The 26,458-nt window shown below is 48.0% G+C and overlaps 1 protein-coding gene across 2 annotated transcripts; it reads left to right on the top strand.

The window, feature by feature from the left end:
• Positions 1 to 3,003: 3,003 nt before the first annotated feature.
• Positions 3,004 to 25,013, top strand: NDNF (neuron derived neurotrophic factor). 2 transcript variants are annotated; one of them, XM_063157045.1, is made up of 4 exons: positions 3,004 to 3,288; positions 20,828 to 21,022; positions 21,958 to 22,082; positions 22,955 to 25,013. In XM_063157045.1, exons 1-4 carry the CDS (start codon positions 3,272 to 3,274, stop codon positions 24,343 to 24,345), a joined length of 1,728 nt encoding a protein of 575 aa, XP_063013115.1. In that variant the 5' UTR covers positions 3,004 to 3,271; the 3' UTR covers positions 24,346 to 25,013. The 2 variants fall into 2 exon arrangements, with proteins under 2 accessions (XP_063013115.1, XP_063013116.1); XM_063157046.1 differs by lacking the exon at positions 3,004 to 3,288 and adding an exon at positions 4,717 to 4,906.
• Positions 25,014 to 26,458: the final 1,445 nt, after the last annotated feature.

Here is a 26,458-nt window from a genome sequence, read left to right as displayed (position 1 = left end):
GCCAACACTTTGCAGTGACATGTCTGAAACAATTCTTCTTTGAAGACAGGAATATAATAAGAGCTCGAGTCTGGGTTGCGTCTGTGGGAACACCTTCACACAAGAATTAAAGGCCGTGTGTTCTAGATCAAAGTAGCCTATACTTCATAATAGCTCTAATTACCATACCAGTCATCTTTATTAAATTCATTTGTTTTAATTAAAAGAATAGATATTTGGCATCAGAGTTTACGGGGTCTGTTGGGCACTTGAGATTAAATCAATGGTTTGTTAATAATTTTATCTGGAAAGCAGATTAGATTGTTTAAATTATGCAAAGTAGCACAGTTTTTCTTTCTCGGTAGAATGAAGTTATGATTAAGAAATAATGCTTGGAGCATGAAAGCTCTGCTTGTCATTATTTTTCACATTCATATTTGGGATTTTAGAGTGAAGTTGCTCATCTTCAAACTGATTTATAATAATATATTGTATTTGGCAAAATAAAACAAGTACTGCAGTAGTGCTTAAAACCAGTTGGATCAGCAGGTGTTTTCCAATGGTGATATGAAAAATCCAGTGCTGGATTCTTGATTCAATTGGACCATATTTTGGATTTGTGTTGTGTTTTTGTGCTGTTGGAGCAGTAAGTCTTGTTAATCAGTTCATAAAACAGTAGGATTTTAAAAAAATGCACTGAAGGTGTAAAACAGTCAACGCCAGGAGAGTTTACAGAGTAGCTTAATAAATAAAGCATAATTGGATAAAATGGGCAAGTAATGAGTTGAAGGCAGCCCAAATGTGTAATTTCTTTGGGTCAGTGGCAGTGCTTTAGCTTGCCCTGCAGCTGGGTGAAGCCTGGAGGTGTTGTGGTGCTCTGTAACAGGGCTGTGCTGTTGGGTGCCTCTCTCCATCCCGCAGCACAAACGCTGGGTTCAGTCGCGAGCGGTGCGCCAACCACTGCACGTGCTTTTGATTTCCCTCAAGACAGAGGGAGGAAAATGCCTCTTATTAGGAAAAGAAACCAGGGCTGGGGCTAGCAGGGAGCCAGCCATGCCTGCTGGGTTCTGTGCCTGGCTGTGCTCATGGAGCAGCAGCACACAGGGGAAGGTGTTGGCTCTGGTTCCTTCTCTGCCCAACACCACAAGGCTGTCACCTCTGTCACAGGTCATGGCTTCAGGCAGCACCCTCCTGCTCCCTTAAGGGCAGAAAAAAACCCCTCTTCCTCAGATGAAACCTGTAGGCAACACCAGTATTCCTACTGGAAGTAGGAGCATGATCTCCATGCTCACAGCATTTGGTTTTAGCCCTTCCTGGGTGCTGTTGCTGCTCAGGTTCCACCCGGCTGCTCCTGTGTGGCTCCTCTGGGGAAAGCAGTGGCAGCTCCCAAGCCAGAGGCTTCCAAGATGCCTCTGGAGGCCCCTGTTGTCCCGCCCATCCCTCTTCTGGGAGAGTGAGCTCTGTGTGATGCTGCATAACTAAAATGTATCACAGTCTGGGTTATCAGGCAGCATCGATCGGTAAGGCTGGGTTAGCACCGCAGTTTATGATGTTAAAAAATAACAGTACCCTCTTCCAAGTAATAAATGCTAATCAATGGGCTACTGATAACAGATCTTCAGATCTGCACCACAATGAGAACCATATAATTCGGCAAAAAAATTGTGTATACACAAAATTAAGCGCACACACAAGCACCCCCAGTGTCATCTGTCTTCCATACCAAATGCACGGCAGTGCCGGCTGCTAAAACTTGCAATGAATTATTTATATGATGAATTATCCTTCTTTCTCTCCTCCTAGAATATCCAATTGCCTGTTTCCATTTTTGTTTTGGAGACATTTATTATTCAGGATTTTTTTCACTAGATAGCTTATTAAACATTTCCTGCTCTTTTTCTCATCGTACATAACACGCATCTTGTTTCCTGTTAGTACCTATCCATCCACTCTAACGGGGCCTCCCAGCATGGGGAAACTGTGAGGAGTGCAGTTCTTACCCAGACAGTTTACAGCCCTCCTTGGCATCCAATTAGAGATGTTCAAAATTTGGGATATTAATTTGCTCACTGGAATCAAAGCTGTTTCAGCCCCCAGGAAGCAATGCATGGCTGTAGACAGAGGTTGGGACTGCGTGGGGATGAATAATTTGGTTAATCGTTTCCCTGGAAGCCTCTCAGAGGGTGGGAGGAGAACGTGAGTGCCCAGAGAGAAATCATTTGGAGATTTGCTGCTCTTTCTGCCTCTTCAGTTTCTCAGTTTTGACCCAAAGACATACGGAACAGCATTTCACACGTGAGGACTTCTTGCCTTGGGTGTTGTACGTGACCATGCCTGTTCCTGTAAGTGATTGTGAATCATCTCTGGTTCCAGGGGGGAGTATTTCAATGCCAGTTTTCTGGGAGCTGGGATAGCAGCTGGGACTATCCCAGCTACTATTTAATGCATTTCAAAGCAATCACCTTCACGAGAGAATTTTCTGTGTTTGGCTTTCATGGCTTGGTTTCCGTTTAGGAGGCTGCCCCAGCACCTTCCAGACTTCCCGTAGTTTCCAGCATCTAAATCCTAAATCTGCTTCCTGTATCTGCATTGAATGTTTTTGTACCTTATAAATTTTGGGAGAGCTGAATCTTGTTGTGCAAGTGCTTTGCCTGTGCCTCTGGCTGGGAGCCTTGCTCTGTGCTGGGCTTTAAATCACAACACAGATTTACAGCGGCGATAGAGGTGGAACTGCGGGCATCCAAACCAAGAGTTATCTGTGCAGAGGAGCTGGTGTGCACACACCCCTGCAAATAACATCCCAGGGATGTCACATTGCTTCCCCTGGAATCACAGACGGTGATACCCCCTAAGAACAATAGCACTAAAACTGTCCTTGGCTTCAAAATAATCGGTTTGCCTGCGTGTGAGGCGCACGGTCTCCAGAGCTCTTTGGCTGGGTAGCAATATTTTACCTCTAATGACCTCAAACCCGAGCCAGCCATCTTTGCAGGCTCTACAAAACCCTGTTGAGCCGTGAATTGCACCCGGAGGTAGCTGCTGCCTTCACCTGAGCACATCACTCTCTGCTGGCTCCCGCACGCTCCGGAGGCTTGGGGGGAGGCTCGTCAGAATGTACCAGGTTTTCCTCGCTAATTTCAGCTTTCTCATTTAGTCAGCTTCTCCCATTTTTGGATGATCGAATCTCTGCGCCTTCTGCATCAGAAGAGGAGCACATGTAGTTTGCTGAGATTTTCTCATTGAGGTGCTGCAGTTGGAAGCAGACGATCCTCTAGGAAGGGAAGAAGTTGGCATGCTGTGTATTACCAGGTATTTTTTGGTTCTCCTTAAACATGAATAAATTTATCCTAAACTTTGTCTTTCTCCCTTCCCTAAACTCCTACCCTTAAAGCCTATTGGAAAAAAGATGAATAGAGTTGTTAAATATGTAAAAATAGGGATGTGAAAACAGGATAACTGGGTAGAGGCTCCCACGGGGCTCTTTTTCTTAGTCCTGGGTTTTGTTCAGTGAACTTATATTTCTGAGCACACCCTTGGGCAGAATGCTGGCTGGCTGGACTCTGCTGTTCTGCGAGCTGACAGAGTGGGAGGTAAGTGGCACTAACTAATGGCAATTAGCAGAGGTCTGGACAGCTGCATGTCCCTGAAGGCATGAGCTCTTCTGGGGGTTGTGTCTTCATGGAGTGGAGCTGTTTGTCACCCTCCACGTTGCCCTACAGAATATGACAATTTGCATCCCTCTCCTGAGACATTGCTGTCAGATTTGCTCAGCTGTCTTGCAAAGGAAAAAAAAGAGAGGGTTTACTTAATTTTTACTCCCCAAATCTGTTGAAATAATAGGGCAAGAATGATTAGCTGCTGGGAATTACCCATCAGCTGCTATCAGTAATAAGTTGTTTAATGCTTATATAGCACTTGGCGTTTTTATGACTGATGTGCCAGAAAGGAAACAAAAAGAGATGGGTTTGTTTTTAAATGGCAAAGGATCGTTTTTGTCTTTTCATTGCAGTTCTCAGGTAATAGTAAGAAAATTGTCCCTCGGCCCTCAAACCTGAAAGCTGCCTCTGACCAAAACGTGATGAGGGACAAGGTGAGAGGTTGAACGTGTAGCTTCGAGACCCGTTTGCTCAGTTGCAGGAGGGTTTAGTAAATCCCGTATCTCACGCATCCTTGACGGTCTCTCCCGCCTCCATCGCTGCTGGGATGTTTCGCAGCGTTCCCGCAGCCCCGACCGATTCAAGCAGCGCCCGCGTGAAAGAGGAGCGGGAGCGCCGCGTCCTCCGGGCCCCCGCATTCCCCCGTCCCGGCTTCGCTTTCGGGCAGGATCCAGCCCTCCAAGATGGATGTTGAGTAGGCTCTGGCAGCGCGGCCGAGCGCGGCACAAAGCCGGGCGGCGCTGCCCCTGCGCGGGGCGGGCGGGCCGTGCCGGGCTCCCCGCGGTGCCGCGGGCTCCCCCCGGGCCCGCCCCTGCGGTGGCGGAGCGGTGGCGGGGCGGGGCGGCCGCGCCCCGGGGCACCCCTGCCCGCCCCGGCGGCAGCAGCAGCGAGACGCGCCGGGCGCCGCCGCTCCGCGCCCCCTCCGCCAAACTTTTGCCGGCGCTCGGCCGCCCCGCGGCTCCTCCCGGGAGGCGAAGCCGGAGCCGTGCCCTCGCCCCGGGCAGCGGCGGGTGCCCGCCGGGCTCCCGGCTTCTTTCCCCAGCTTTTTATTGTTTTTCCTCCTTTTTTTTTTTTTTTTTTTTTTTCCCTTTCCCCGCGGGGAGGGGTGGGGAAGGGAAGGGACTATAAAGCGCAAAGGGACGTGCGTGACACAGTCCCCGCTGCAGCCCGTCTGCACCGGAGCGGGGGGCTAGGTCAACAGCCGCCCCCCTAAAAATCAACCCTAGCCTCCCCCGCCGCGGGAGGGACGGGACGGGACCGGACGCCGCAAGGTAAGGCACCGGCAGCGGGGCGGGGAGCGGGGCCGCCGGCAAAGCCCGCTCCGCTTGCCCCGGGGCGGGCGGGGGGCGCGGTGCCCCGACCCGGCTGCGGGAGCCTCGGCCGGAGCGGGGCCGCGGCCACCCCGGCGCCGTCCCTGCAGCCGCGGCTGTGGCGCTGAGCCGGCACCGCTGCGCCGCGGCTTTTGCGGGATGCTGCCGGGAGAAAGCCCGGCGCCCTCCCGGATCCCTCCCTCGCCTTCGAGGTTTGTTTTTTCCTCCCCGGTTTTGCCCTCTTGCAGCCCACGGCGGTCCAGTGCCCCGCAGCCCGTGCGGCTGCCGCGGAGCCTGTGTGTGCCAGGCGGGCAGCGGCTCCGGCTCCGCCAGCATCATTCGTGCTTCTCGGGGTAGAAAAAGTGGCTACCGAAAAAAAGCAGACAGAAAACTCTACGGTAGGATCTAAGTGCTGAGGTTTGCTACGTGCAGCCTTGGTTCTGTTTTTATTTCAACAGCGCAGAGACAATGGCTACAAAGCGCTGTTTAATCACTTGCAGATATAACTTTTATGTATTTAAACCTTAGCGCTGGGTTTTGAAAAGCTGTGATTCTCTGAGCGTGTTTGTTCTAGATGAATTTAACACTTGAGCGGTAGCAATGCCCTGGTTCCCCGGACGGGTTAGCGTGATGCCAGGGATGACCGTGATCCTGTCTGTGCCATGCCGCCCGGGGCTGCTCTGGAAATCATCCCGGTCGACACCGACGTGGGCTAGGCAGCCTCTGGAAGGCTGGTTTCAGACAGCGGGTCCTGGAGCTTGCAGCTTCCCTGGGATTTCCTCTCCCCACCAAAGGAGCTGGTTAGCATCTAGTTACAATGTTAATTAGAACAATTAAACAGTATCGCTGTTCTTGTGGCTAGACTGAGCTGCAGGAGGCAAGCTCAGATGGGAGGCAAGGTCCCTGCCGTTAATTCCCGGATCTCCGTGTTCTAGCTGGCTGTTTGTGAGCAGCCTTAGATAGCAGGAGACATTCAGTGGCACAAGTGTGGCACCGTCTCCACTGGAGCATCCCTTAGTCAGGCTGCTCCGGCAGCCCACCCAGCGCTGGGGCTGGGCTCCCACCCATTTCATGCCTGGTTGAGACAGTGGAGTTGTGTCTGTAAAAGTGGAAGGGGCGAGAGCGATGTGAGGGTGAATTCCTCCCTGGATGGCTGGCAGCGAGTGATTTATGGCACCGGTGACCCTGGCCAGGCGCTGCAGGCTTGGCCATAGCCTGGTTTCCACAAAAACAGCCCTTGGGTGCTGGACACCATCAGCACCCTTGGCTGTGCCGTGAGGGAGGAGGGGGAAAAACTTTGTGTTTCTGCTCAGCCTACTTTGAAAATTGCTGAATCTGAACTATTTTAGGAATGGTACTTTGGATTGCTTCTTGTCAGGAATGCCTGGTCCTCCTGGCCGTGCTCTCCTGCCTCACAGCAAAACACGTACCTGCCGGAGAGCTGCCCAGGTCAGCTTTCTTGTGCCACTGCAACTCTCTGAAGTGCTCAGAGCAATGTCTAGAATTTAAAACTTGCTGATATTTGAAGCAGAAGAGGACTTGTTAAAATGTTGGGTGATTTTTACCTTCTAGCTTGACCATTAAGAAAGTGGTGAGATAGGCAGTAGTGCATCACGTGTGGGTGTATCCAGGGTTCTGTGGCTGTTTGACCCTGTTGTGAGCACAGTGATGTTTGTTCCTCATGAGCTTTCTGTGTCAGCACATAACGAGCCCTTCTTAATTTTCTGAGAGCTTTATAATACGTCTGCAAAATTCCTTGTCATGTTTCCATGATGAGGACTGTAGGTGCATCCTACTCTCCTTGTCTCTGTGTGGCCCTGGACAGAAATCCTGTTGATTTCTGTGCTGTGGAGGGTGGGCACTACAGCATATCATTGCAGCCCTGACAGTGAAGTGACAAAATATGCATGTGCCACTCCTGAGTGGGGACATGCTGGGCTCTGCCAGCAGCTCCCTGGTGCCACCACACCTGGCAGGCGGTGGCACACGTGTGTGACATGCTGCTGGCGTCATGGGCCTGCAGGTCACCTCATGTCCCAGCTGCCCTGGAGAAGGTCAGGATTTGGTGGTGAAATGAGACGGAATTTGAGCACCGTGTGGGATGCTGATCCCACCGAGATGACTCTGGGCCCCTTTCCTTAATTGTGAGAAGTTTGTCAGCGAGGCGAAGCAGAGCTGTGTAGGATCGCTGCGCACGCCTGTGTTGTTGTGGGTGAGCACTTCGGAAACGCGGAGGAAAAGCTCTGAGGTTTTCCCAATGTTTATAAATACAATCTGGTGCAAACTGTCAAGCAAGCTGTTCAAAATCACGTCACGCCTGCGCTGCCTTCCCCGCTCGGCTACAATGCCTTCGCTGCAGAGCCGGTGCTCGTGTGTCCTTCGGCACTCCCGGCACGTAGCTCCGGCCCATCTGCAGGGCTTTCCCAGCATCCCTGTCCTCCTCCTGTGAGCCAGGCTGGGATGCAGGCTCGGTGCCATGGCTCTGAGTGCAGCTCATTGGAACCTGAGCATCCTTCAGTGCTCCGAGAGCCCAGGCTGCCTCAAAGCAACCCTGCTCACAGAGCAGAACTGCGTGCAGGGGCAGCAAGGGCATCAAGTCCCCTTTGTCCCTCTTAAAAGGTTTGACTACCTTAGGTGTCCCCTAAAAATGAAGGGATAAACCCTTTCCTGAAAGCTCCATCCATGCAGTGGCCTTCGCTCCATGCCATGCCCTCAGCGGGGTTGGATGGAGGCTGTTTGCTGGATGTTTCACTCTGAAGTGTGCCAGGGTCTTCTGCCTTAATATATATAAAAAGATGAGATGTTTATTAAACTCAGATCCTGCTTTTTCTTCTACAATTTATGTCTCGAGAGGCTGGCGATAAACAGTTTATTAAAAAGAAATCCTGATTTATTTCTGCAAATGGTTACATTTCAAGCTGGTACCAAGTGGTTCTGTAGGAGACCACCTTTTATGCTTCCCATGGCAGTTGAAAGGATTGCTAGAAAAACAATCCAGAATCTAAGTAGGTTTGGATAAAGGCAAGCCAGGACTGTACGTCAGGGTATGTGGTGCTTTTAAGCAGCGAGGCGGTGGATTTTACCACGGAACATCTGGGCACTGGCTTCAGTTACAGCACAGATTTTAGTGGGATAACAAGTCCTGCTTGGCTTCGCGTTCATTTTGAAGTCACTAAACTTTATACGAATAATAAAAATGTAAGCCCATTACTTCACTGTTTGCAAGGGGCTGTTTCAGTCCCCCCTTCGGGGTCTCGCATCTTTCTGGGGCTGGTTTTGTTTTGCTGTGCTAAGTGGGTATTTATCTTCCCAGTGCCTGGCTGGCTTTGGCTGGAGGCAGCTTTGCTAATTTGTAGCGATGGCCACTGCGGGCAGGGCGGGCGGGTTTCCATTCGCCCCCGCCGAACGCGCACGTTTTCTGCATTAGGGGCAGCTCAGAGAGCTCCGCGTTTCTCCTTCGCGTTCCCGAAGGGGTGAGGTTGGTAACCCGGAGGGCGATAAAGCTGCTCGGGGCTGCCAGCTCGGCCACTCGTGAGAGGTAAAGCAAAGCGGGAGGGTTTACTTTCTTTTGGTTTGTTTTTTTTTCTGTTTGGTTATAAAATGCAGAGAAGAGTGGACTGGACTGAAGGAGGGAAGGATGTTTGCAAAAAACAAGTTTGCAAAAAACAATTTGCAAACTCTTACAGATTGGTGCACATGCTGCTGGGAATGCCCCAGCATCGGGGAGGATAACCCCAGCTAGTTTATAGGATCAAGGAATGCATGTTTGGAATGTAAGTTCCCTGTGAGAGAGTACAGACGGGCTATGAGACCGATGGTTACCTGATCATGGAGCACCTGGTATGACACTGAGCACTGGTGAGCTCTGCATTTTGGTGTCACTGTCTGTATGGGCAGTAAACTGGATGGAATCAGAATTACACCCAAGGAAGGAGAATATCCCAGGTAAGACCAGTGAGAAGGGACTTAAGTACTGCTTGAGAAGGCAGAGTGCAGAAACTGTTCTGCTTCACATCACAAGATGTACTTCTGTGGCAAAAATCCTCATTAGATCAAACTGGGATAGTTTCTGCCTGAGAAGACAACTCAAATAAGCTTGTGGATAGATGGAAGGAGCTTTGAAGGCTGAGGAGATGTTGTTTGAAAACTTTAACAAGATGTCATTAGAGAGGAAGTATTTGCCCTTAGATTGGGAAACAGGTCAGGATAATAAATCATAACTCCAGGAGAGTGTGCTTAAAGCTGGAAATACATTCAGATGTGAGAGAAAGAGAACAAATATTAGAAGTTTCTTCTCTCAGAATTCATTTTCTCATTTGCTGCATGCAAGGACATCCACTGCACAGGAAAAGGATAAATGTTAACACAGAGCTGCAACAGGAACCAGCTGAAAATCTCATGACTGCATGGATGGCTTTGATTGCTCCACAGGGAGCACGTCAGTCATGTGGGACACGTCAGAAACAGGCAGTGTGTCATGTCACTTCATGTGTGAGGTAGCTGATAGTCCAGCTTCCCCAAGAACCTTATAGGGGGCATTTTACGGGATGGGTTTTGAATGTCACTGGAGTAATCAGCAGCAGGAGCAGCCTGAGAAGCCAGCCCCACTGCAGGGCAGCTTCACTGAGCACAAACATGCCTGAGTTATCAGAGGAGAGCAGCAGATCCTACACAGAGCATCTCGCCCTGGGCTCTGCCCTCACACCCAGGCAGGTACTGTCAGCTTTTCTCACCGATTTCTCAGGGCTGTTCAGGTTTGGCCTGAAGTGGGACTGCTCTGGCTTCAGAGTAGTTAAACTCAGGGGTTAGAGGGATGTTTGTTGCTTGTGTGACAGCCGAGATAGGAAGCAGTGGGTACTTGCTGCTAGCACCTGGAAAACTGAGCAGCAAGAGGCAATAATTTATCTCTCCTGCCTCATTCCCTGCTCCACAGGTCCGGATATGAGTGCCCCTCCAGTGTGACCCTCGCACGCTCCCAAGGTGACACAGCAGTGAGGCCGACACCTCCCCTGTGATTTACAGGGGAAAAGCATTGTTTGCCTAATTGAGTCTATTTCCCCCCCCCCCGTATTACTTGAGGAAACACAACTTTGTTGAAACTTTATTAGGGGGTGACAAAAATGATGCTTTTCATCTTTCTCACCTTTAACTTGCTCAGTACCAAGACAGAGCAGCCCCAGACAAGCTGAGGCACGGTGGGATCGTGGGTTCCTCACACACATTTGCAGGGATGGTTGGACAGGGAAGATGTTTGTACAAAGCAGCCAGAATATTGTGAAGAAGTGAGTGCTCCCTCTCTTTGTCTCTCTCTACTTTGTTTAGGTGCAGCAGATTTACTGCTAATTTGTTTTTAGTCAAACAGTCTAAATGTGTCCCAGCATTCTGAAATCCAGAAACCTGATGGAAATTTAGCAGTTTACAGATTGGGATTGTGATGGTGTAGGAAAGCCAAGTGTCTTGGAGCTGCCAGCTGGTCTCTGGATGCGAAGGAAAACATCAATGTGCAGCATTAACAGTTTCTAGTCCCTGTTCCTTCCCTTCCTTTGGCTACTAAATCTGTGTTTAATTCCCTGGGGGTTTTCTCTCCTGGGTAAGAATTACTTACTTGAGTATGATTTGTACGACTAATAGGATCTTACCCTTATTTGGGGAAGACCCTAGGGGCTCTTTGAAACTGATTTTTCAGTAATGAGAAATAATGAATAAAAGTCTAATGGTCCTAGGGGGTATTAAAGTTACAATTTTGCAGGGAAGATTTAGTATCAGTCGATTAAAACTTTTATAATCCTGTTAGAGTACAATAGAAAAAAAATAAGAGAGAAAATAAGTAGGTTTTAAGACCCTCTCACATCATGTGAACAAGTCTAAATTTAATGTTTGAATTAAGCAGGTATTTTAAAGCAAGACTCTAAGACATCTCTTGCAAGTGTGTGATAGCAGGGTGGCAGACTCAGGGAAAGAAATCTGCTATGTTAATTTATGGAGCACATTCTAATTCCCTCTCATCTAACAAAAAGCAGTTGCAAGGTGTTTATGAGAAAATCCAGGCAATTAGGACTTCAACTAGAAAATGCAAAATTCATAGACCTCAACACAGTGCGTTTCTAGCAGCCCAAACCATGCTCTGGCTCAGCCTGTTGCTCACAGGGTGCATGAGCATCCCTCTGGGCACTGTGGGGTCCCTGAGGGTCTGGGCACACCCCAGCTCGTGGCCCTTGGTGAAAGGTGTGGGGACAAAGTGGGGCCCGAGGGCAGAGCTCCCCTCGTGGCCAAGCCTCTGCTGAGATGCTTTGAGGGGACAAAGCACCAAGGAGCAGATAGTGTTTTATGAATGTACAGCTTTTTGGGTTTAGCAATGATCAGCAGTGATGCTGGAATGATGTTTTATCCTTTAGCAGGAGCTTTTATCCAAGAATGCTGTAGCCATTTCCAGTCGCTGGTGGACGGACACCTCTGGAAAGCAGCACTGGATCCCACACCAGAGCTCTCACCACGTCTTCCCCCTTTCTGAATGCAGGAACTCCTCCCTTCTTGTCCCTCCTTTCCTGCTCTGTCAGCCTGGGATGTATGGTTGCCATAAGAGGGCTGGAGGAGGTTTTGGGGCTGTTTGGATGTTCGCTCACCCATGACAGCCCGGCCTCCCCACCCGCACGGGCTCCCTCAGCTTTTGTTGGCGGCCAGCACATAAAGGGATAACCTTTCCCCTGCCAGCCTGCACAAATAAACACTGGCCCAGCAGCAAAGTGGAGCTGAAACCAACCCTTGCAATAATCTGATTTTTCAGACCCCTTACCACAGCTGTGCAGGTGACCCTGGCAGGTTTGAACCTCTGGCGCCACATATCCCTTTGGAGTACCCATCCCTTCTGCACTTGGGAAGGACTTTGCAGCTTGGAAATGCACAAGTCCACTGCTTAAAAAACATCAAAGTGCTAGAAGGAAGACTGAAGACTGGCGGTCCCCAAATGTGCTCCTGTCCTGCTTTGGTGTGATGGGCTAGGGGCTGGTGAGCTGTGCCTGAACTCGTGGGCTCTTCCAGCCTCTCCAGAGAGGTGAGCCTGTGTCAGCTCTGACCAAGACAATCTCCATGGCTCTGCCTCACTGTCTCCCCATCAGTGCCCTTTGGAGTCAAATCTTTGCTCTGCCATGGCTTCTTAGCACTGGAGGGGTTGAGTGATGCGGGGTGAGCAGCTGGGGGAAGTTTGGATTTTCTCTGGAAGCAGTGGGAAATGTCAGGCACCATGGTGGGGACAGCAGGTAGCTAGTTGAGAAATTAGGAAGCAGCTCATGCCCTTCAGTAACAACTTTCACTAATGTATTGAGCTAATTTATCTGTTGGAATCTGTGTATTTTTTAAAGCAGGATGCTGGGGGAATAAATAAAAGATTTAGGAAGTGTGAACATTCCTGCTTGTTCTCATAGTCCTGTCTAAAAGTGAGCATGCAAAGGAGGGATTTGCTGAGTGGCACCCAGGAGCAGTGCTGAGGCTGGATGTGCTTCATCCAGGATGAGCCATCCTGGCTCTCAGACACTGCAGCCCCTCAGGAACCAGTGCTAAGAAATGGTGTGTGCTGCTTCCTGGGAATGGTGGGGATCCATGTGGGAGGCAATATCCATGCTGGATCTTAGAGTCTTTGTTGCTGTGACTGAGATCTGCCAGGTCTAACACTAAGAATTGCTGGTAGAAATATGTAAATACCAACAGCTTCAGCACTGCATTTGATACTTTCCACTTTCAAACACTTGACAAATATTTACATATTTTCAGCAGCTCTTTTTCAGCTAGGGAAAATGAGACACAGCATCTGTGAAGTTACTCTGATATGCAACAAATCATTATGAGAGCACCTTGAGGGTTCATTAAGGACTTGCAGGGCCTAAGTTTTCCTTTGCATGCTTTCAAAGCAGAAGGTAGAAAATACTAAAAGCGAATCCAGTTTTGGATAGTAAGTGCAATCAGAAAGATTTGTGTTCAGATGATAATTCAGGGATTTGAAATTTTGAGGGATCAGCTATAAATATAACATATATTACTGTGGTTACCAGTAATAGGTAGTGGTCTCTACTCCCAAATAGGAGAAGTGGATAAGGCCTCAAGCTGTGCCAGAGGAGGTTTGGATTGGATATTAGAAAAAACAGGGCCAAACTCTGAATCGAGTAGGAAAACTCATCATTCCTTTCGGGTCAGCACCACTGCAGGACACTGTTCTGGTGGCAGCACAGGGATGCAGTCTCTTCCCCAGGCATTGCAGACAAGCACCATGCATTGTTATTGCTGCTGTTTTGCTCTGCTCTTCCAGCTTTCTGGAAAGCTGCTGCCTTTCTCTGTGACATGGCAAAGGAGAATTCCTGAGGCACTGTTGTGGGAATACTGTGTGTGTAGAGGTAGGAAAGTGAGTGGGAATAGCAATGCCTGTGGGCTGGCTGTGGTTTGTAATCCTGTGTACGTGTGTGGTGGTGTTCCTGACACAGAGGGAAACTGCATGTCTGGTGGAAGCTGTGGGAATCAGCCCCTCTGCACTTGACAGCTTTTCCAAGCAATATTCCCTTTATAAATCACCAACCAAAAACTAGAAAGGGAGAAGTGCATAAGGAATTCCAGTGTGCTCGTGGCACAGCTTTCCACAGAATGTGAGTGCTCAGGTTCTGGCTGGAGCTGCTGGAGCTCAGCTTCCTCTGCTCTTGCTCTGGGAGTCACGCTGGTGACGTGCCTGTCCCTGCCTGTCCCACAGCTCCCTGCCCTGTGCCAGCCCCTCGTGTTCTCCCCTTTAGCAAACACCTTGTTCAGGAGCAGCTGCTGTGCCAGCAGTATTCCCCAGGAATAGCTCAAGCAACCTTAGCTCCTTTGGTAGTTAATGAAGTTAATGGCTCTGGGTTTGTGTTGTAGCACCTTCCCAAGCCTTCCTGCGCCAGCAGTTTGAGGATGCAGATCCTGGTTCTGTTCCTGCTCTGTATCATGCCCTGACATTTCATGCCGTCCCTGGAGGATTTTGTCGAGGGCGCTCACTCATAATGTCATCCTGAAGTATTCCAGAGGAACAGTGGGAAACTCTGCAGCAAATACCAACAGGCTGGTGTTGGTTGTAATTTGTAATAGTTTGTGTGTTCCTCCCCGCTAATCCCCTTGCTGAAATTCATTACAGAGAGAGAGCAACCTACACCCGGAGAGCTGCGCTGAAGGCGGAATGCCTTGGCCAAGGAAAGTAGCTATTGTTTTATGATTAAAGGAAAGGATTATATTGGGATTTCCTTGAACAAGGAAAGTCTCTGCCCTACTTTTATTGCTCATAACAAGGGGATAATAATTACTTTCCATTATAAAACACCCCCAGCGCTTGCGCTGAAAGATTTGTGGTAGAGCTGCGTGGCATTCGGGGCTGGTTATATGAAATGGCCTGGTTGTGCAAACTGACATTTCTCTGCCTTATTTCTCCTACTGGGGCTCAACCCCTGCTGTGACTATGGAAAAAATTCCTCTACTCCGAGTTGGGTCAGACTCTCCGAGTGTGACATATTTTCCTCTGCAGGAGCTGGTACCAGTCACCTATCCCATGACGCCTGCCCTCTCCAGGAGTGACATCCAGCCACCTGGAGCTTTTGTACGGGCTTGGGAGGAGGAGCAGGGACCCAGCCGGTGCTGGAGTGGCCAGGGGAGGTAACATCTGTCCTGGGGGGAGGGCTGGCAGCTGGCTGCCTCCCCGTGCTCCAGCACATCCCTGCTTCCCGTGCCGCTGCCACCCCCTCGCAGGGAGAGGCGCGGAACAAGCTGAGCATTGTAGCAGGGGCCGCCGGGGACGCGCTGTTTGTTTGGGTTTGACACTCGGCGCTGAGTCCCGTGGGCAGAGGTGGCTGTGAAAGAGAGGAGCGCTGGTATGTGGTCTCTGATTGAAACAAGGAGAACTATCAGGCATTTCCTTGAGCGTCCCAAATGGCATCTCCTGGCTCAGCTGGTTTTTGAAGTGTCCAGCTGCCACCAGCTCCAGGATGACGATTTTGATGTGATCAGGGTTGAATCTGTTTCCACTGAAAGTGGAAAAATAAATAAGTTTCTAGGTCTCAGCTTAGAAACAAAATAGTCCATGTAAAATTTGATTTTTTTGATACCTTATCTCCCCGAGTATGTTTGCTTTTCATGCAACATGTCTAATTTGAGACAGCTCTGCGTTTTCTAATGATGCCCCTTAGGAGTTAGCCTCTCCCCCAAGCTGTAGCTCACTGCCACTGTTGTTCATTAAGATTTGGTAGAAATGTACCCTTATTTCTTCAAACCTTCCTATTTTTAAATGGTTGTATTTTTTTCCCTGTAATGCCACAGCGATTTTCTTGGCTAAAACAATAATTTTCCCAGCAAAGGAAAATTGTGGGTTGAGTTGGAATTGCAAGAGGTGCTTGGTTAATCCACAGGTTATTGACACGGTGGAACTTCCGTGCTTCAAAGGCACCATTATAGTCCGTCGTGTCCCTGTGTACTTGGGGAGCTTAATCCATGGATTACAGGTCCCTGAGAGCTCCTGCCCTCCCAGTTACAGCTGGTCCTGCCAATGGGAGCTGCCACGTCAAGCTGACTGTGGCACTACACAAAAAATTGGTCTTTAAAATCCTCAGAGACAGTGATACAGCCTTGCATCCCTATTTGGGCTGCATTTCTTGTCCTGAGCCCCTGGAGAGGTCTCACAGCCCTGCCTGGCCCCTGCTTTTCTCCAGGCTCCAGGCAGGACCAGACAGCAAGTTTTCAAAAGCGATGATTTAAAAAAAAAAAAAAAAGGAACCACAAAAAAGCCCAAATGAAAAACATACCAAGTGTTTTCCACATCCTTTAGGGAATAGTCAGCATTAAACAACAGGCCTTCACTTTTCCCCTCTGGTCTCCCCCTAAACAAACAAACTGAGCAGCTCCCAGTAAATGCTTGAATTCCAAAGGTATGATTTTTCCTTGTTTGCACATTAAGAGTAACTAATTGCATTGCAATCCAAATTTATAAGCACTTTTAAACTCCTCTGTTGTTCAGGTGATAACTGTGTGTGTTGAGGTGCATGTATTTGTGGCATATATCTCTGGAAATGGAGTGTATAATGGAAAAGCTCACGGGCTCTTTACTTGCAGCATTCCTATAATAAGTCAAAGAAGTCACACAGTGCCCTTTTATTTCCAAAGCTGGTCTTAAATCACGTCAATAAATCTGCAGACTTATTATGAGATGCAGCATGGGTAATGTAAACAGAAAAAAACCCCACCCCCAGCACACCAGAGTTTAAAAATAGGATGTAAGGAGGAAAAAAAATTAACCACCCATACAATAAAAAGAGAAGAAATGCAACACAAAAGCACTGTGTCAGGCAGTGCCTTGAAATTATCCTCACTAAATTACAGTTGTGCTCTTCCCACTCTCTGTAATTTACGTGAGGGTTTGGTTATCCCAGACAGATTTGCTCCAGGTAAACCCAGATCTTTTTTGTTTTGGTATTCTAAGTCCTTCACAGGTCTGGGTGACAGTTGAGGAGTAAAGCAAATTATTTCCATAGATCAAGGAAGATGACTGTGAACAGGTACCGGTGTTGCATGTGGTGAATCCAGTACTTTGCTCCCTTTTTCCATGGCATGGGTGTGTTTGGTAAGTACCTGTGTGAAATAAATGCACACTGAAGCCCAAACAGATCCAACTGCTTGGATCACCAAGAGCCAAACAAAATGGATTCTTGTCTTGCTGGGTGGGGTTTCTGTGGTGGGATGCAGGCAGGGAGCCTCTGATCCCTTACAGAGTATACCCTGCACAGCTGCATTTCAGTGCTGGAAGAAAAGGTCAGCCAGAAAATACCATAGGCTTGAGCAGGGAAATCAAAAATGGGGGGGATTTCATTTGGCTTGGGTTGAGGATGTGCCCTGCTGAGCCTGTGGGAAAACCCCATGAGGTGCTGCCACAGCTCCAGTTAATTTGTCCCTCAACTTAGGACCTGAGCCAGCTGTAAATCCCATTATCCTCTCCACTTCTGGTTGTAATTGCAGTTTACCTGGAGATTTGCAGATGGAGTTTGTTACCTGGAGGTCTCAAAGGCAGGAGAGAAGTCTGTGTAGGGCTTTTGTACGTGGGGTTTTGGAAAAGTTGGGTAAGGAGATTATTTAAAAGATAGGAATTAATTGTAATTGTCATAAAACCCACAACCTGACTTAACGATTATTTTCGTGTTTGTGCTTATAACTCAGATTGATAAAATGCCATTTATAAAATGGTTTTCTTCTTTGTGAAAGAAGGAAAAAGCCCCAAGCCTCTGGCAAGGTGATGCATTTTGAAGTGTTTAAAATCATGTATCTCCCTTTCCAATGTACAGCATGTATTTTTCATCTGTTGATCTTTGTAGGTAAATACAGCTGGGCTCTTTAAGCAAATATCCCCTGAGGTCTGGCTCTTGCTCCTGCAGTGTTTGTGTAGCCTGGGAGCTGCTCACCTGGGGACGGCCCTGCCACATTCCAGGTTCAAACCCAAGGAAACCCTGGCCACCTGCCCTGGCGTCCCTCAGCCTGCTCGGGTTCCGTGTCCTGGTGCCTGGCAGGCACAACCGAGTGGCCCTGTCCCCTGGGAGCAGCCCTGGCTGGAGGAGATGGCACCCTCGGGATGCTCCATGCTCACTCTGACTCCCCAGCCAGCAGCACTTTTCCCTCTGGGTTTGAGGCTCGGTCGAGGCAGAGTTTGGGGAAGAAGCGAAAGGTAAAGACGGGCCATTAGAGGGCACTTTTGCAATCCTGGAGAAGGAAAACGGTGCTTATTATTTCACTTAGGACTGCTTGTTTTGGCACTCTCTTAAATTCAGTGATAAACAGCAGGAAAATCCCTCCAGTCAGCAGGAATATATCAATAAAATATTGACTCAGAGTTTAAAAGAAAAGAAAACAAGACAAACTTGTAGAAAACGGAATAAAAGACATTTAAAGAGGTGGCACAGCCTGGAGAACAAAAAAAACCACAACGTATTTCACGTGTTTTGTGTGGCTTAGCAGTGCAGTGCTTAGGCCTCAGCTTGTACCTAGATTCTAAAAACGAATCCAAGACAAGAAAATTGTTGTGGGATTTTCTGAGGACTGGGTGGCAGAGCATGAATTCATAGGCTCACATCTAGCAAGTGCATTTTCTGAGGGACTCTGTCAAAGTCACTGGTGAGCTTGCCCAGAAACAAGCATAGGATGAATAAATGGGCTTTTTGCTTTGCTCTTGATGTTTTGCATGAGTAAACTACAGAGGATTTAGTTTGAAACCCTGCCAAATTATAATGAGTACTCTGCAAAAACTAAAATCTGTTTATTAACTGGTGTGAAAGGGTGGTGTAACACTGACAGCACAGCTTCCAAAAACTATGAGCCAGGTTTGGATGCCTCTTTGCTGTTGTCCTGTTTTTGGAAGTGTCGTGCATGAAAAGTGGGCCCATTTTAAGCCTCTGAGGTTAGCTACCTGAAAATGAAAGCACTCAAAATTCTATTAATTTGTCAAAGAACAGAGATTATCAAAGTTTCCTTTTTCAGTAACAGTTGACAACTTTGCAAGGTATTTCATGTGTGGGATGGGCAGGGATATAGAACTCAATTTAATGTGTCTTTTTGGAGTTATTTTTAAGCCAAAATGCTTTTATAATTAGATAAAGAAATTGCAGACAAATCTGTACCTTGTCACTGCTCTGTAGCTGTTAAGGGGGGCAGAAACACTGTTTATGGGAGTTTTTGAAGTGCATTAGCTAGTGAAATTATTTAAGAAGTGAAGCTTAGCCTATAATCAAAATGGTTTATTTTAGTAGAGGTTCCATTGCACTGGAACTGACTATGGGAATACACAGGATTGCAGTTTCAGGGGGTTCATGTGGAGGACGCTGTCTGCAGAAAGCGTCAGAGTTCCTTACCTAACCAAATAATCTGCTGTAACTGTTGTGATTAAGTTGGAAGGAATTTCATCCCTGTTGGCCAACAATAATACTCGAAAAATCAATAAACAGCGTGTTAGAGCACACGAAACTCATCGTGCTTTGTGTGAGAGGAGCTTTCTGCTGGCTTTGGTGACTCAAGCCAGCAACTATTTTGACTTATGATCTTTGCTCCAAAAGGTGAAATGTCTTTAACTTTGCTGGTGAGTATCAACACTCCAGTCTGAATTTGAGGAACTATATCCACTGTGATCAAAAGCTAACTCAGGACCTGTTTGGGATAAATTTTGACAAAGGCTGGGAAAGCTAAATCAGGATTTACCTGTAGGTAGCAATGGCATGTGTTGGGTAAAGCCCTGGACTCTTCTCCCTTCTGTAGGGCAGAGCACTGCAGTAACCTGTCATTAAACCATCCCAAATGATAACAGAGCACACCATTTGAGAGCTAAAGTTGCATCCTGTGAGGGTGCAGGTCACTCCTGGCTCATGGATCTTGCTGAGTTTGCCATGTGTTTTCCCTGTCCCATCACTGATTTCAATGGGAAAATAGAAAGATAAAGGAACTGAGCTGGACAGCAGGAGTTGGAGAAAACAGTAGAAAGGGGGAAGGGAACAAGCTGATATCAGGGGCGAGCCGAGAGGAGGGGTGAGTGGGGGGGAACCTGCGTGTTGGTGGAAGGAATGACTAAATAACAATGGCAGAGGCAGCAAAATGAGGGTGAAAATGGCCCTCCACGGCTTTGCTGGTGTCAGCAACCCTGCTGTGCAGCTTGTGGGTGGCTGTTTTGCTGTCCTGAGGGCAGGACAGGCGGAAGGGAAGCTGGAGGCAGCAGGGAGAGGGATTTAGGAAGAGCAGTTGTAGTGTGGCTTGGACTATAGGGTGCCGCTTCTCAAGGAGCTTTATGTTTTCTACTTTTACATAAAATATTAGGGGTAGTGGGAAATATCTCAGTGACAAATTTGGTCTTTGAGGTAAAAAGAAGAGTTTGCTATAAAATAGTAATTGTTTCACAGTGCAGTACCCAGAGCGCTGCATGACTGCACACTCAGCCTAGACACAAGATAAGCTGTTCCTGGCAGCTCAGCTTTGAGCATGTTTCTCCCCAAAATCAGTGCTAACACAGCTAAGGTAATGGCCTAAACATTTTTTTTTCTTTCTTCTCCTGATTAAAATTGGTTATCATTTAATAATTTAAACTTGATACATTTGTACCAGAAATGGGCTGTTTCCCCTTCCTCCCCCCCATCCCACAGCCCTTATAGATGAGATCATCTACTGTACTGAAAGGAGATTTTCAGCCTGTCCCACTGTATATGTTAGGATAGTAATTTCTGACCTAGTTATAGACATAATAATGAAAGGCTAAGATTATGAATTATTATGCCTAATTTGTAAAGGATTCTCTGCTTTTGTGTTTTGCAATTCCCATCAGGCTTGAGGATTAAGCCCTGCTGAATTGCATGCTAATACCAATGTGCTTTGAATATGTGTGGGTTTGTATCACATGTTTTCCTAATTCGCTATTTTTGTCAAGAACAGTTTCACTGGAAATATTTACTTTCCAGAGGATTGTTGGGAGCCCAACCAAAGTCTCCTAGGGGAAGCGAGGGCGATGTACCCTCCATCTGCTCTGTGCTTGCTGTAGCTCCCAAGGCCAGCCTGCTCCGTTTCTGCCATGGCAAAACATCAAAGTGTTACTCAGCAAAGCACGTGGAAGGCTTTTCTTTTTGGTAGCAATTCCAGCTTGAAACCAGTGCCTGGGCTTGCTTCGGTCACTGCCCAGGATGGGCAAATCTTGGTGCCACCCAAGTGCGGTGACAGTCTGAGCTCAGTGCTTACAACGAGTTTTCCTGGTGTTTGTGTGGCAGTGAAGGTGCCTGCAAAGCACAAAGTGCAGTGAGGTTGTTGTGGGTGTGCCCACATCCCAGCACAGACATGGTGCCCCTCCTGAGGTGAGACCCCCCCTGTTTGCTGCAGGATGCTCCTGCTGCGCTGCCCGCTGCCGCTCCTGCTGCTGCTGCTGCCGCTGGGCTCCAGGCCCCAGAAGCTGCCCACCAGGGATGAGGAGCTCTTCCAGATGCAGATCCGGGACAAGGCATTCTTCCACGACTCCTCAGTCATCCCTGATGGGGCTGAAATCAGCAGCTACCTCTTCCGAGACACCCCCAAAAGGTATTTCTGCCAGGCCCAAATGAGGAAGCTGAACTTTGAAGGGAGTAGCTCTGGTTGCTGGGTGCTTTGAGATCAAAATTGAGTCTCAACCAGAAAAATATAAATGGCAGTGTTCTGTCTGGTGAAGTAAACATGTGAGCCTGCAGCCCAATCTGGCCTCCCCAGCTGAGGGTCTGTCCAATTTATTTGATTCCATGGATAAGCCCAGAGCTCCTCCAGACTGCAGAATTTCCCTGAAGTGGGACCACTAACCATGTCTGGAGGCAAGGGGAGCGGGAAGGAAATGAGAAACTACAGGCTTGACCCACCCCACTTGTCCCTCTTCATTGTTCCCTACGGTGCTTTAAAGAAGCAGCATTAAGCAGCCTGGTCTGAAATCCCCACTTCCCAAACTTCACCCTGTGGGTCAGAAAATACTGGGGAAGAACCGAGGCTCCAGAGAATTTAGGGAATTTATGTGCCTCACACCACATACCTCCTCCAGCCTTCTTTGGGGAGGAACATTTTACAATAGGCGCTGTGTGGTGCCTGGAGGGATGTGGGAGGGCAGCTGGGTGTGTGTGCACCTCTATATGCTTGCCTGGATACAATGTGTGTCCTGCTTGGAAGAGCATCTCCCTAAGTTCCAGGAGAGATCCTGTTCCCCTTATTAATATCTCTGTGATTATTTGTATTTAGGTAGTATGGGAGTAGAAAGTAAAGCTGCTGGAGGGGATGGCAGGAGGCCAGAAAGCCCTCTGCTCTGCCTTGACACAGAAGCGTGAGCCCTGCTCCTTAGCTCTGGGCCACCAGCCTTTCCATGCTCCCTCTGCCTGCTGGTAACCCTTTTGGCTCTGTGGCCCCACCTAGACCATCCCTGGTCGTGTCCAGTCAATCCCTGCCAGCTGGCTGCCACCAGGAGTTCCTGACATGTGGGTCTGTCACCCTCCCTCTAGGTATTTCTTCGTGGTTGAAGAGGACAACACTCCCCTAGCAGTGACAGTGACACCGTGTGATGCCCCTCTGGAGTGGAAACTGAGTGTGCAGGAGCTCCCAGAGGAAGCCAGTGGGGAAGGATCAGGTAACAAACCATCAGCAACTTCCCCTGTCCCCTTCCCTGCTTTTCTCCTGGATTTAGGGTTCCTCAAACACCAAGTCTCACAGCAGGCCTATCTTTATGATCTCCCTGCTTTTCAGTCTTCCAGTACAAGAGACTGACAACAGGCAGCAACATGGAAAGGACAAGGACTACAAAGAAGTAAAAGCTGAGGTTACAGTCACAGGGGTCTGAATGCTGCCAGAGCAAACTGTGTTTGCCCAGAGTGACTCATTTTGATGGGGGCTTTCCTGTGAGGTGTTTACACAAGCTAAAATTGGAGAGGCAGGGCTGGCATTGCAGCAGGACTGAGCCCACCCCTTGGAAGGACTCATCTCCAGACACTGAGCTGTGTAGCTGCTGCTCAGGAGAGAAAAGGGCTGCCAGAGCCTCTGACACATGTGCTGACCTGTCCCACACACCACAGGGTATGGCAGGCACACCTCTGGTCCCCACTGTGTTTAGCAACAAAATTTTAGTGTGACTCAGACAGCCAAAACCAAGGGTCCACATCCAGGAACAGACAGGTGAGTGAGTTTCCCCTGGGGAAATATGCATGGCAGCTCCAGGTGGGATGCCTGACACTCCAGTGGAAGGTGTTAGCGACTGTTCATGAGAGTCCATTAACGCTGGTCAGGTGGAGTTTCTTTTGTGTTTGGGTTTAACCTGAGTGCCAAACCAACTTTCCTCTCTGTTTTGACATAAGTGTTGATCAATTACATCTTCCTCAGAAGACAAAACCTTCCTTTTCCATCTCACTTTTGTATCTTATGTAGTAAAATGTGCCTTTTAGAGTTCTGTTTTTTCACATTTGCAGAGAGTGTCTGTACAAATGTTTTCTTTTGTATGTGTTGCAGGTGATCCAGAGCCCCTTGAGCAACAGAAGCAGCAGATTACCAACGAGGAAGGCACGGAGCTCTTCTCCTACAAAGGCAATGATGTGGAGTACTTTGTGTCCTCCAGTTCCCCCTCTGGGCTGTACCAGCTGGATCTGCTGTCCACAGAGAAAGACACCCATTTTAAGGTGTATGCAACCACGACTCCAGAGTCAGACCAGCCTTATCCTGAGTTACCTTATGATCCCAGAATCGATGTCACCTCCCTGGGACGTACAACGGTGACACTGGCATGGAAGCCGAGCCCCACGGCCTCCTTACTGAGACAGCCCATCCAGTACTGCATCGTCATCAACAAAGAGCACAACTTCAAAAGCCTCTGTGCTGTGGAAGCCAAGCTCAGCTCTGACGATGCCTTCATGACGGCTCCAAAGCCAGGTCTGGATTTCAGTCCCTTTGACTTTGCCCATTTTGGCTTCCCTGCAGACAACAACTCTGGCAAAGAACGCGGTTTCCTAAAATCGTCCAAGTTTGGGCGGCAAATATCCCCAAAGCCGCGAGTTGACCTGCACAGAGTTTGTATTGGGAACAAGAACATCTTCACCGTGTCTGACCTGAAGCCAGACACACAGTACTACTTTGACATGTTTGCAGTGAACACCAACACCAACATGAGCACCGCCTACGTCGGCACCTTTGCCAGGACCAAGGAGGAGGCAAAGCAGAAAACAGTCGAGCTGAAGGACGGCAAAGTTACAGATGTGTTTATCAAAAGAAAGGGAGCCAAATTTCTACGTTTTGCCCCTGTTTCATCTCACCAAAAAGTCACCTTTTCCGTTCATTCCTGCCTGGATGCTGTTCAGATCCAAGTTAGGAGGGATGGAAAACTCCTCTTGTCTCAAAGCGTGGAGGGCGTGCGGCAGTTCCAGCTCCGGGGGAAAGCAAAAGCCAAGTACCTGATCAGGCTGAAGGGCAGCAAGAAAGGTGCTTCCATGCTGAAGATCCTGGCTACAAGCAGGCCTAACAAGCAGGCCTTCCCTTCCCTTCCCGAAGACACGCGTATCAAAGCCTTTGACAAGCTCCGCACGTGCTCCTCGGTCACTGTGGCATGGCTGGGCACGCAGGAGAGGAACAAATTCTGCATCTACAAGAGGGAGGTGGATGACAATTACAACGAAGAGCAGAAGAAGAGAGAGCAGAACCAGTGCTTGGGCCCAGACGCGAGAAAGAAGTCGGAGAAGGTTCTGTGTAAATACTTCCACAGCCAGAACATCCAGAAGGCAGTGACCACAGAGACAATCAGAGGCCTGCAGCCTGGCAAGTCCTACCTGCTGGATGTTTATGTCATAGGGCACGGTGGGCACTCGGTGAAATACCAGAGCAAACTGGTGAAAACCAGGAAGTTCTGTTAGTGCCCCTGGACAGAGGAACACGGGGAACTCCGGACTGAGCATTATCCTGCTTCCGAGTGTACGGATTGACTACTCACACAGCTGAGAAGTTGTGACCTGTATTTGTACTGTGTAGAAAAGATATCAGCTTGTATATTTATGTTTACATAAGTCATTGTCTGGAGGAACTGAGGCTGTCTGGTAGCACCTGGCAGCAGTGTTACCGTGTGTCCAGTGACCCACATGTGATGCTCAGTAGATGTCCAAGGTAGGAGAAAACCTCGGAGGAACTGGCACGCCTTTGCTTCCATATTGCATGAACTGCTTCTAAATTATTTTATACTTTAAGAGGCTGAGATACATAATTTGTTCACCTTGTTACTCACACACACAACTCACAGACATATGCCCTTTCTCTCAGTGTAGATGGTAGGGTTTCTGTAAATTATTTTATAGAGTCTTGTTTTAAATGTTTATGTTTCTATGATTGTAAACTATTAAAATCTCCCCCAATAAAATACAGATTTAAACTAAGTATTAACTGGGCTGCATACGAAGCAGTTTCATTGCTAATGTAAATTCTTACCTAGCTGATTTTCATGTTTAAATACTGTATGTATTTCATGTACAAAGTTGCCATAACGTTATATTCCTGTACATAAAATTAAAAAATATTAGATTATATATTACTGACTTTTTGTTGACTGCTCCAAAGAAAGTGGCTTTTTTTTTTTTTTTTTTTGACATTCTATGTGCACAGACAGGTGTGGGGACAGATGAGACATGCTGAAACTTGGACTGAATTTAGTTTTCCTGTTTCATCATGGCTTGCAGTCTGAGTTAGAGGCCATGCAGACCTTTTGTACAGTCATTTGGTTTTTTTTGCTAGATTGTCATTGGAATCACTTGCTTTCTGGTTGCTGCTGGGTTTGACCACAGTAAGCTGAAAAGATGGTATTTTTTCCATTGACAAGAATGGTAGTGCTACTAAAACCCCAGATACTTTCATTTAATTTGCAGTTATTTCCATGGTGTAGATTTCTTTAAGGTATTATATTTCTAGATATCATATTTTCTAAATTGTCTTTATTTTTCTATGTCATCTCCATTGACTCAGAAGCCTGCAGAGAGCTGGTTAATAGAAAACACTCCTCAGAGAAGCAGCTGGGCCAGCCCTATTTCCAGCAGTGAAGGTAGGAGGGAAAGAGACCAAAATCCATATGAAGGCTGAAACAGGTTCCTCTTAGGCTGTTGACAGGGAAAACCAGACCTGTCCATCCCTGCAGAGGTGAGCTCCAGTTTTCCTTGGCCCTGCAGTGTTGAGCTCCTGGCATTTCCCTTTCTGCTGGCCCCAGCACTGGTGGCTGACAGGAGGGTTTTGTGGCTGCACAAGATCCTGTGCCGCTCCACATGCCGAGCTTGTGGTGATTTCTCCCCACCCAAAAAAGCAATGGGTGCCATATGAGGGCTGATCAGAAGACACCTGCTGTGTTTAACATGGTATGTAATAAATGGAATAATGGGAAATCAGATTTCTCTGGAGATGATCTCTCTGATTGCTTAAAGGAACTGAGAAAGACACACTTGCTGGATTACCATGCCAGGGTATACAGGAGCAGTAGGTCACTCCAGCTGAGAATCCTCAAGGACAGGACAGTGGTAGCAAGGTTAGTGTTGGAGAATTTTGCTCAGAAATGACTTAAAAGGCAGCTGTGAGGAGCAAATTCTAACAGCCTGTTTCTGTAAACAGCTAAGTTCTCAAGTCTGTCTTCAATAACATGGAGGCCTTGAGAGCTTTCATAACAGGGTGAGAAAATAAATCTTGGATTCAATAACAAACCACAGGTATTGAAAACAAAAGGAGGGGTTAGTGTTTGTTCTGTAGCCTATCGTGATCTCGAGTTTGGCAATATGCATGAGCCTAATTAACATGGTTATAAGAACCTGCGTTTTGGATCAATAAAAGGGAGTTTGATGCTGAATCAGAGGATGGGTCGTCTCCCTTCACTTTCAACAGGTTAGATCACCAGTTGCCAGGGGGATACTTCCCCTCTATTTCACAGTCTGGAAAGATACTGGATCCTTAAGCTAAAGACAAATTTTTTTTAGCATTTCTCTCTTTACTGCTGCCACA

Source organism: Melospiza melodia, chromosome 5 (genome assembly GCF_035770615.1).
Source record: "Melospiza melodia melodia isolate bMelMel2 chromosome 5, bMelMel2.pri, whole genome shotgun sequence".
Taxonomy (NCBI): Eukaryota; Metazoa; Chordata; class Aves; order Passeriformes; family Passerellidae; genus Melospiza; species Melospiza melodia.
The sequence above is the reverse complement of the archived record's forward strand: the minus strand, read 5'-3'. Positions and strand labels throughout refer to the sequence as shown.